This window comes from Xyrauchen texanus, chromosome 7 (genome assembly GCF_025860055.1).
Source record: "Xyrauchen texanus isolate HMW12.3.18 chromosome 7, RBS_HiC_50CHRs, whole genome shotgun sequence".
In the NCBI taxonomy this organism is placed as follows: domain Eukaryota; kingdom Metazoa; phylum Chordata; class Actinopteri; order Cypriniformes; family Catostomidae; genus Xyrauchen; species Xyrauchen texanus.
The window spans coordinates 45,586,694-45,598,787 of record NC_068282.1 but is presented as its reverse complement, the minus strand read 5'-3'; the positions used below and the strand labels follow the sequence as shown (position 1 = coordinate 45,598,787).

At 42.2% G+C, this 12,094-nt stretch overlaps 1 protein-coding gene across 1 annotated transcript in view; it reads left to right on the top strand.

Moving 5' to 3' along the window:
- Nucleotides 1-12,094, top strand: part of LOC127646963 (protocadherin-9) — a 377,566-nt gene that overhangs the window by 237,922 nt on the left and 127,550 nt on the right. Inside the window, exon 3 of the mRNA XM_052130964.1 lies at nt 4,899-5,100. Within this exon, the coding sequence (XP_051986924.1) occupies nt 4,899-5,100 (202 nt within the window). The remainder of the gene's footprint in view (nt 1-4,898; nt 5,101-12,094) is intronic.

Here is a 12,094-nt window from a genome sequence, read left to right as displayed (position 1 = left end):
CAAAGCTATGCCACTGTGGCACAGCGTATTGTGAAACGTGATTTATTCGCTCTGCTCTAATAGTTTTGGATAATAAATCCAAATAGTCCTATTTGATCAATAAAGCCCTCTAAAATGTAACAAATAATTTTATATTGATTGAAAACACCCTAAAATCTAGAACATCAGTCTCTAATTTTGAAAAAATAAAAATCTATATCATGATTGTATTCTTGTTTGCCACTAAAATATAAAAACAAGACATTTACTAAACATGTATAATGATGTAAGATATTAAATGTCCTTGTATGCTAAGCAGGAAGAAGGACCCAAGCACAGGAATGATTACAACTTTTATACAACAAACAGGCAACATAAAACTCACAGGGGAGAGAGAAAAAACAAAATGTAAACTAGAATAAAGACAAATAACTTGCACCAACCAGGGACAGGAACAAGACTGGAACAGGAACAAACAAACTTGCTAACATATCAAATTGACAAACACAAGAGGAAAGAGGGCACAATATATAGAGGAACATACATGAGGGACAGGTGCAGATAATCAACATGACAAGGACTAACCGAGGAGGCATGGCAGGAGGAAACATGCAGGCAGGGAAAGCAGAGCACATGGCAGACAGAAAACACAACATAAGACAGACACAAACACATTCACAGATAACAGAAAGGAGAGGGCTGTTGAGACAGTACCACCCCCCCCCCCCCTCCCAACAGATGCCTCCTTGCATCCAAACCAAACAGACCAGACCGAGGAACAGATGACAGACCACAGAGGGAGTGTGGGTGGAGACCAGGAGGACTGTCTGTGCTAGTCTGTAGGTGGATTGGAAGGCCATGGCAGAGCCAGAGAAGGGTCCCGAGGTCTGGACGGACCAGGAGGCCAGGGCCAAACTGGAGGTGAACACAGAGACCAAGGCAAAGTTCGGGCCACTGAGTATCTGGTGAGGTCAATAGCGGCAAAAGAGGACTGGACAGACTGGTCAGTAGTTATTGGGGACAGGACTGGGTCAGAGAGGTCGACACTTGCCAAGTGAGGACCATGGATGACTGGTCAAACAAGGCAGGGACCTCACAGGGCTGAGCAGAATGGTCAGTAGTCATTGGGGACAGAACCGGGTCAGACTGGTCAATGACAGCTGGGGACAGGACTGGGTCAGACCAAGTGAGACTACAGGAATGGTCAGACTGGGCAGGGATCTCACAGGGCTCAACAGAGTGGTCGGTCATCATTGGGGACAGGATTGGGACAGACTACTTAATGACCGCAGGGGATAGGACTGAGCAAGTGGCAACCACTGAGGACTGAACAGACTGAGCAACAGACTGGTGTCTAAAAGGTGTTGGTTACTGGGCTGAGCAACAGACTGGTGGCTGATATCTGACAGTTGCTTGTTACTGGGCTGAGCAACAGACTAGCGACTGGTGTTTGACAGGTACTGGCTTAAAAGGCTGGCCGCTAGTATCTGATGGGTGCTGGTTACAGGGCTGCATAACAGACTGGTAGCTGGTGTCTGATGGGTGTTAGCCACTGAACTGAGCAACAGACTGGTCGCTGGTGTCTGATGGGTGCTTGCCACTGGGATGAGTAACAGACTGGTAGCTGGTGTCTGATGGGTGCTGGCCACTGGACTGAGCAAAGCGAAGGCCGCTATGGACTGGGCAGGATAGTCGACAGCCTCAGGGAAGAGGACAGGCTCATCAACGGCCTCAGGGGAACGGCCAGGTGTGGAGCTCAGTCTCTTCCTTCTCCTATGAGTGATGGGAAGAGGGGCTGCAGCACCTAACATTGATGAGGGGGCACTGCTGTCCTCTGGCAGGGTTAAAGAGAGAGAGAGAGCCTTCTGAGACACAGGCTGAGATAAAATTATCCCACTTTAAAGCCAATTTTATGGTCTTGGTAAGCCTCTCATCTACACACCCAACAGGAAAACAAGACATGATGGGCTCAACAAGGCCTGCCACAAAGAGATCAAATAGGCATTCCTGGTCGAAGCCCAAACCTGAGGCCAGCGCTCGAAATTGAAGCGTAAACTTCTTCACCGACTGGTTCCTCTGATGGAGATTGAATATGCTCTGGGGGTGTGATCCTGACGATTCACAGGTGAACGAGGTTTAAATGAAAAAGAAACAATATTGGTCAGTTCAGTCTGTCATAGTATGCTTAGCAGGAAGAAGGACCCAAGTGCAGGAATGAGTGAAAAATAGAGTATCTTTTATTAAACAACAGAAAAAAACTAAACAGGCAACACAAAACTATCACATGGGAGAGAATGCAAACCAAAATGTAAACTAGAAAAAAAGACAAATAACTATGACCGACCAGGGCCAGGAACAAGACTGGAACAAACAAACTTGCGAACAAAACTAATCGACAAACACAAGAGGAAAGAGGGTACAATATATAGATGAACATACATGAGGGACAGGTGCTGACAATCAACATGACACGGACTAAACAAAAAACACAACAGAGCCATGCGCTCAAACACAAGACAGACACAAACGCATTCACAGATAACAGAAATAAGAGGGCTGTCAGACCGAGTTTGTGACATTGTCTTGTTTTCAGATAGATCCAACCAAATTAAGAGAGGTTTATTCTTAAAGAAATAGATTGATTAGGAAATATATATATATATATATCAGTCATAACAACTCTCAAAATAGATATAAACAGCATTTTATTAATGGGAATGGAATGTAGGTAGGTTTAGTCTTGGCAGAATAGATCTGCTACGCTGCTGCTGCTGCTGCTGCTGCTGCTGAGCAAGTGAGAGGCTTGCTCAGCTGAAGCACTCAGAATTACTAGTTAGGATGCATAGTGCTGCTGCGAGGTAAGATAGGGAAGACCCCGTAGCAGATCTATACAGGTGGTGCTGGGGAATTAGGAGGACAAAAGAGCTCTCATGGCACGCATTACAGTGCTAGCCGGGTTGAGACGGGTGTTTATATGGGATTGAGAAGATAGGAAGGGGAGTTTGACTGGCTACTACAACTAGCTAAAAGGGAACCAACCAGCTGCATGGAAGAGTTTCATGGCTGAACTATATATATATATATATATATATATATATATATATATATATATATACAGTGAGGAAAATAAGTATTTGAACACCCTGCTATTTTGCAAGTTCTCCCACTTAGAAATCATGGAGGGGTCTGAAATTGTCATCGTAGGTGCATGTCCACTGTGAGAGACATAATCTAAAAAAAATCCAGAAATCACAATGTATGATTTTTTAACTATTTATTTGTATGATACAGCTGCAAATAAGTATTTGAACACCTGAGAAAATCAATGTTAATATTTGATACAGTAGCCTTTGTTTGCAATTACAGAGGTCAAACGTTTCCTGTAGTTTTTCACCAGGTTTGCAACACACTGCAGGAGGGATTTTGGCCCACTCCTCCACACAGATCTTCTTTAGATCAGTCAGGTTTCTGGGCTGTCGCTGAGAAACACGGAGTTTGAGCTCCCTCCAAAGATTCTCTATTGGGTATAGGTCTGGAGACTGGCTAGGCCACGCCAGAACCTTGATATGCTTCTTACAGAGCCACTCCTTGGTTATCCTGGCTGTGTGCTTCGGGTCATTGTCATGTTGGAAGACCCAGCCTCGACCCATCTTCAATGCTCTAACTGAGGGAAGGAGGTTGTTCCCCAAAATCTCGCAATACATGGCCCCGGTCATCCTCTCCTTAATACAGTGCAGTCAGCCCTGTCCCATGTGCAGAAAAACACCCCCAAAGCATGATGCTACCACCCCCATGCTTTCACAGTAGGGATGGTGTTCTTGGGATGGTACTCATCATTCTTCTTCCTCCAAACACGGTTAGTGGAATTATGACCAAAAAGTTCTATTTTGGTCTCATCTGACCACATGACTTTCTCCCATGACTCCTCTGGATCATCCAAATGGTCATTGGCAAACTTAAGACGGGCCTTGACATGTGCTGGTTTAAGCAGGGGAACCTTCCGTGCCATGCATGATTTCAAACCATGACGCCTTAGTGTATTACCAACAGTAACCTTGGAAACGGTGGTCCCAGCTCTTTTCAGGTCATTGACCAGCTCCTCCCCTGTAGTTCTGGGCTGATTTCTCACCTTTCTTAGGATCATTGAGACCCCACGAGGTGAGATCTTGCATGGAGCCCCAGTCCGAGGGAGATTGACAGTCATGTTTAGCTTCTTCCATTTTCTAATGATTGCTCCAACAGTGGACCTTTTTTCACCAAGCTGCTTGGCAATTTCCCCGTAGCCCTTTCCAGCCTTGTGGAGGTGTACAATTTTGTCTCTAGTGTCTTTGGACAGCTCTTTGGTCTTGGTCATGTTAGTAGTTGGATTCTTACTGATTGTATGGGGTGGACAGGTGTCTTTATGCACCTAATGACCTCAAATAGGTGCATCTAATTTAGGATAATAAATGGAGTGGAGGTGGACATTTTAAAGGCAGACTAACAGGTCTTTGAGGGTCAGAATTCTAGCTGATAGACAGGTGTTCAAATACTTATTTGCAGCTGTATCATACAAATAAATAGTTAAAAAATCATACATTGTGATTTCTGGATTTTTTTTTTTAGATTATGTCTCTCACAGTGGACATGCACCTACGATGACAATTTCAGACCCCTCCATGATTTCTAAGTGGGAGAACTTGCAAAATAGCAGGGTGTTCAAATACTTATTTTCCTCACTGTATATATATATATCATGGTTCAAGTGTAAATCCTCGCTAAATTGTGTTACATTTCTCTGAATAAAATACAATTTTACATCTTACAATTTTGCTTCAATAAATGTTTCTTGCTGTAAAGATATCTTGTGGTGTTGTTCATTGGTATGGGAGGTGAGGCATTAATGTGGAACTCTGTCTCTCTTTTGTCTGGTTTTGTAGTCTCAGCGGCGGGTCACGTTTCATCTGCCGGATGGCTCGCAGGAGAGCTGCAGTGACAGTGGGCTGGGTGACCATGAGCCAGTGGGCAGTGGGCCACTCCTCTCACACCCGCTCCCTCTGGTGCAGGCACAGGATGATTTCTACGAGCAGGCCTCGCCTGACAAGAGGACCGAAGCCGATGGCAACTCAGACCCCAACTCTGGTGAGTGAATAAAAAAACATTCAAATCTGTCTTGTTTCACGCTTGATTCCCACCCCCCTGGACTTTAAAGACACAATGAACTGGCTTGGTGAGCACTGTTTCTTTTTCTGTTGGATTCCTTATTGAAACAGGAAGCTGAGGTGGAACATGTAAAAAATAGCCTCAAAAAATGGTTTATGTCACAGTTGTGAACTATGATTTGCTGCTTGTTGTTGCTAATCTGAAATAGTGGTATTAGGGGGTGCGAATTTCATTTTCATTCTTGAGAGCATTTGATTGAACAAAATACATTTGTGCAAGATGAGTCAGCAATATTTTTGGTCAGTGTTCCCAGAAGAGGATGACTGCAGAAAGTACATTTTGTCAACTTATATTTGTTAACTTTTCGAAATACATTAACACATAGATGCCAAAAGCTGATAGACATGAAATAAAACATTAAAACTCATATTTTGATTTTATGGAGTCTTTAAAGTAATAATACAGATATAATTCAATATATGTCAAAAAACTCAATATCTGCAACAATTTTGTGTACTGCAGCAACAATTCACAATATAAACACAGAGATACAAAAAGCACTAAATTCTATACTTTACAGTACAACAATATATTTTTTTAATGTACAGCTATTTGGAGCAAAAACAGAAAAAGAAAGAAAAGAAAGAAAGAAAGGAAAGAAGAACAAAGAGGAATGAAGGATGGAAGGAAGGAATGCTGGGAGGAAGGGGGAAGGAAGGAAGAAAGGAAGCCAGGAGAAAGAAAGAAAGAAAGAAAGAAAGAAAGAAAGAAAGAAAGAAAGCTAGCTAGCTAGCTGGGAGTAAGGAAGTAAGTTTGTAAGGATGGAATGATGGAACCCAGTAAAAAGGAAAGCTGGGAGGAAGAAAGGTAAGAAAAGTCAAAAAGAAAGGAAGGAAGGATGGAAGAATAGAAGGTAGTTTGGAAGGAAGGAAGTTAAGAAGTTTGGAAGGAAGGAGAGAAGTAAGGAAGGATTGAAGCCAGGAGGAAGGTAAGCTGGGAGGAAGGAAGGAAGGAAGGAAGGAACACTGGGAGGAAGGTGAAAGGAAAGAAGGAAGTTTGGAAGAAAGTTTGAAAGAAAGAAATAAGCTAGCTAGCTAGCTAGCTAGGGAGTAAGGAGGTAAGTTTGTAAGGATTGATGGATGGAACCCAGTGGAAAGGAAAGCTGGGAGGAAAGAAGGTAAGAAATTACAAAAACGGAAGGAATTAGAGTAAGTTGAAAAAATGGAAAGAAAGAAAGTTTGAAAAGAAGGAAAGAAGCCAGCAGGAAGGAATGACGGAAGGAATCACTCTGAATCAGAAGAATATGCATCCTTACCTTGATTAAAACCAAATAAGCTCAGTCAAAAGAAAGCATTTGATTTATATGACTCCATCATTAATATCTAACTGTTGGATTTCAGGTCACTTCCTGCGTGAACAGGGCTGTTATGGAAGTATGTGTATTTATACTCCAATGGTCAGTCATGTCTCTATGGGCTGACTGAGTGTAGCAGTATCTCGGCACCTATTTGATTTATTTAGCAATGATTTCCCGGTTGGGGTCTCATGCGGCAAAGTCACAATAGCACTCCGTAACCTACTTTTCTAATATGAGAGAGGTATAGGCCTGTACAAGCACCTGTGTCACCAAAGGTTAGAGATAGTTAAAGGGATACTTCATCCAAAAATAAGTTCTGTCAATATTTACTCACATTGATGCTGTTCCACATCCATGTGACTTTCTTTCATGAAAAGGAAAATAATACATTTTAAATAGTTTCCTGGCTTCTTATTTTCATATAATGAATGTGAATGGGGACTGAGGCTGTTAAGTATCATAAGTATCATAAAAGTTATACATAGGGCTCATTCATTATATTGTAAGTCTTCTGAAGACAGCTCTGTAAGATGAGCAGATCAAAATTTAAGTTGTTATTCACTAAAAATCTTTCAAATCAAATGTGGTGCTGTTGATGTCAATAACATTTGCTCATAAGACACATACGAATTATGGTGTTTAGTGTCAAATGGTGTTGACGTGACATTTTAACTTCTGTTGTCCATTTCTGAGCTTAGGAAGAGGGAACGGTTTTCAGTGTATAACTTAGATTTTGTTAAAATATATTATATGGCTTCAGAAGCCTTGGAAAATAGTCCATATGGCCAAAAGTTTGGAACAATGTACCGGTTTTTCACTTATGAAAATAAATGTATACTTTTATTCACCAAAGTGGAATTCAACTGATCACAATGTGTCCATCACATACAATATAGTCAGGACATTAATAACATGAAAAAATACTATTACAATTTGAAAAACTAACTTAAACTTAAAAAAAAACTTAAACTACTTCAAAGTGTTCTCATCAATAAATCCTCCATGTGCAGCAATGACAGCTTTGTAGATCCCTGACATTCCATGTGTCAGTTTGTCCAGATACTCTGGCGACATTTCACCCAATGCTTCCTGTAGCACTTGCCATAGATGTTGCTGCAACCAGATGGACCGATATAGCGGCTACATACACTTTCAAGGTGGAGGGGACAAGAACACGGTGTGTGCCGTCGGGTCTGTAGCCAGTGCTGAAGTGGTCTCATATGCATCAACCCAAGCGGCATGACCGTTTCTGAGGATGCCAAATGCCCCAGGAGCCTTTGAAAGGATTTCAGTGGGACCAACTTGTTCTGTCTGAACACATGCAGACAGTTCAGCAATGACTGCGCGCACTCGTTGGTGAGGTGCGCCATCATTGAGACCGAGTCTACTCCATGCCGAGAAAAGAGATGCTCTGAACTGGGGCGAGCTTGCTCTTTTCCCGTTGACCCGAAGCCCCAAGCGGCTGAGGTTCCTGAGCACCAGGTCCCTGTGCGCACACAACTTGTCCCGCGAGTGAGCTAGGATTAGCCAGTCGTCGAGATAGTTGAGGATGTGGACGCCCACTTCCCTTAGCAAGTGCCTGCCTCTGCAAATTCCGTAAAGGCGCGAGGGGACAAGGACAGGCTGAGGGGGAGTGGGGGCATTGTACTGATATGCCTGACCCTCAAAGGCAAACCGGAAAAAGGGTCTGTGTCGAGGAAGAATCAGACATGGAAGTACGCATCCTTCAGGTCTACCGCCAGACGCTTGCTAAAAATTTTTCTGCTTCAGCATCCCAAGCTCCACGCGAGAATTATGAATTATGGTGTTTAGTGTCAAATGGTGTTGACGTGACATTTTAACTTCTGTTATCCATTTCTGAGCTTAGGAAGAGGGAACGGTTTTCAGTGTATAACTTAGATTTTGTTAAAATATATTATATGGCTTCAGAAGCCTTGGAAAATAGTCCATATGGCCAAAAGTTTGGAATAATGTACCGGTTTTTCACTTATGAAAATATAAGACCAAGGGAACTACAGGACGTACCTGCGGGCGGGGCCTCGTGACGGGGCGGAGCCCGAGGTGCTGAGTCTAGAGACATCAAAGCACTTACCTGGCTCGTTGTGACCGCTCTCGGAACAGCCTGGGATGGGGGAGGAAGATTTTCGTCCTTGTAGCCTGTGGAGACCATCACATCAGGGGTGGATTTTTGCCACTGCCTCCGAGGAGCCATGCCTGCCAGAGAGAGAAACTGTGCCCGGTGGTCAGGATGACAATGGCCGGGGACACCGTCCGTGAGGCCCAGGAAATGAGAAGACTGCTTTTTTCTTAGAATGTGGGTACCGCGGCCCTTGGGGCATGCAGTGATGTAAGAAAAGGAAATAAAGAACCTCCACCCGGCCCTCCACCGTGGGAAGGAGTGGTGCTCTTATCAGCTCCTGTGCAGCGGGTCTCCTACTTACTGGACTGTCCGTCTTGGGGAATGTTTGAAGCCTATCTTGGGTTCTTGGCAACCGACCATGAGACGGGAGGAGTCTGCTTTCTGCGGGTGGCTGGACGCCGGGGCCAGCCTACTGGGGCGTGCTGTGGTGGAGCCAGTGTTGCTGCCGCAGGGGGACGCCTTCGTATATATATAAACTAAGTTGTTCTTTTCTGCTGCTGAAGCGCCCAGGGGTATTTGCTCAGCACAACCATCGTGTGCGAGGGGGAGGACTGCTGGAATGCGCCGTAGATCCAACAGCGTTGTGAACTTGCTTGCTCTGCTCCGAAGAATATATCTGAATATATACGCTGTGTTTGCAGCGTCACTCCTTTTATACCCGTATGTCCGGGGGAGTGGCATGCAAATTCCACACGCCGATTTCCATTGGCCTTTTCTCAAGATCAGAGATGTCTGGGTGCCGCAGGTGCGACCCCTAGTGTCAACTCATAGACACAACGTCGAGTGAGTAACAGATAGGGAACTTAATTGTCTTTTTTAGATTAATTATTCATGTCATTCAAGTGCATATACTTAATGTGAACATATTAAGAAGTCTTTGTGTAGTCTTGTGAAGTCTTTAGACAGCATATTTTAAGTATTTTTTTTTTTGAGTATACTTTTTATTGGTTTCTTAAAAGATTCAATCTAAATGACACACTCACGCATCCGTAAAACGACATCTTTTCCTGCTATTAATGTGATATTAAAGAAGTGTGATCTAGAGCAGTGCAGTTTGGCTCAAGTGTCTCTTTTTAATTTGATGAGAGAGTGGGGGCTCTGAAACAATAATTTGCATAAGGAAGGTGATAATTGCTCTTTTTAATGGAATTGATGGTGGTGTACATACCAATTATCTACAAGCTCTTAAGCTTGGTAATTAATTAGCACACAAATGGCCGCAGTGCCATGGAGACCGGTACATAATCAAATATTGGACACACACAGTGGCTATTTGGGAGCATCACTGGATTCGGATGGCAACATCAATTAGAGGTCAGTTTGAGACTAGATGAACAAATCAGTCAGAGTTTATTTTTCATTGCAAGAGTTTTAGTAGTAAAGAGCATGCAATACTCATTCATATGTTTAAAGGAATTTATTTATGCTGTTATTAATTTCTGTGGAACATGAAAGGATAATTTTGGAATCTTTATGTTCCTCTTGTCCATGCAACAACTGTTCTCAGTGACCACAGGATATCAAAAACCACCATATATGTAGCCCATAAGGGTTTGGAATGACATGAGGTCATGATTTTTGGGTGAACTATTGCTTTTTCTTTGGCAGCTTTAAAAACTAATGCGAAGAGCTCAATATTGAAATATTATCAATTTAAAAGAAACATCATAACTATTCATTTTTAATTTTTGGATCACCAATGAAACATCGGCCAATAATGTCAGCTTATACTGGTCTTCATGAAATTGCACTGTAATATGTACCCTAGTCGGTTTCCCTCAGTAAGGATTTATGAGCATTGATGAAATCTGATGAAGATGGTCAATAGTGTGAAGTTAATACACACTACATTCATAATGTAAAGTAATTAAGCATATCAAACGGTTGATCTTGCCTCATGCTGGACAGACTCTGAAAATACTGCACTGCTGCAGAGGTTTTTTCTTAGAAGTTAAAAACTGAACTCTTTGAAGTTGAGTTAGGTATTAGGTTAGCTTTAAAATTTTATGTAGGACTATATAAATATGTATTTATACTGTTGGATCCAAAAGTCTGAGACTCCATTAAAAATGTTTTTTTTTAAGCCAGGAAACAAAACAAAAAACACATAGAATTTTATATATTTGAAGTAAAGTTATGATGTGAAATGAAGAAGAAAAATGATACTGTTGTATTTATAGGTCACTTTTCAAATGTAAGCAAATCTGAGATCATTGATTAAAATTATTCATTTGGCAGGCGCTTTTATCCAAATCGACTTACAAAAGAGGAAAACATAAGCGAATCATCTTAAGGAGACAGTGGTACAAAAGTGCCATATTAAAAACTTTCATATACAAGTGCAAAATCTATTTTCTTTTTATTTATTTTTTTTGTGACTGGTTAGGCTCTTGGAAAAGATGTGTTTTAACCAATGTGGTATGATGAAGCTGAAAGTCAGAGAAAGTGTTTTGGTGCCTCTTTGTGTTGGTACAACAACGCAACGTTCCTTAGCCGACCTCAGGCTTCTAGTGGGCGTGTAGCTCTGCAGAAATTATTTTAGGTATGTTGGAGCAGACCCAGTGACTGTTCTGTATGTCAGCATCAGAGCCTTGAATTTGATACGTGCATCAACAGTTAGCCAGTGGAGAGAGACAAGGAGTGGTGTAACATTTGCTGCACGGTGATGTTGTGTTCAACAGCAGAGTTGGCTGGAAAGACCAGGAGTTTGGTTTTGGCTGGATTGAGTTGCAGGTGGTGTTCCTTCATCCAGGCCGAGATGTCTGCCAGGCAGGCAGAGAATCAAGCAGTTGTGCTAGAAAGACAAGTAGAGATGTGTGTCGTCGGCGTAGCAGTGGTATGAGAAACCATGTGCCTGAATGATGGGTCCCAGTGATGTTGTGTATATAGAGAAGAGAAGTGGCCCAAGCACTGATCCCTGAGGTACCCCATTAAGTAGTTGATGTGGCTTGGATACCTCACATCTCCAGGCTACCTTGAAGGACCTACCTGAGAGATAGGAGTTAAACCAGTCAAGCACAGTTCCTGTAATACCCAGCGAGGAGAGGGTGGAGAGCAGAATCTGATTATCATTCTAACTTTGTACAAAAGGTCAGATTTCATTGCTTTCTTTGATGCGTATGTATGTATTTGAACAGTTCCTGGTTGTCAAATGTTAGGGAAACATAGTTATTGTGATACTACACTTGTGGTGACTCTTCTAGGGCACCTTTTTATAGTCATGAAAAATCATCTTGACACCAGTTGGTTAAAAGTCATGCAAAAATGTTGTAGAAAAGTAAAGTTTGTGAAAACCTAGCATCATTTGTTTGGATATGCCACTTTGTTTGATATTATGTATGTAATGCAATGAAATTCGTTCATGAATTTCATATTCAAATTCAAGTGTGACTTAAGTGCTCAAAATCATATTCATTCTATATACAATGGCCAGTTAAAACAGTTGAAACACATAACTCATGTTCAAGGTTACAAGG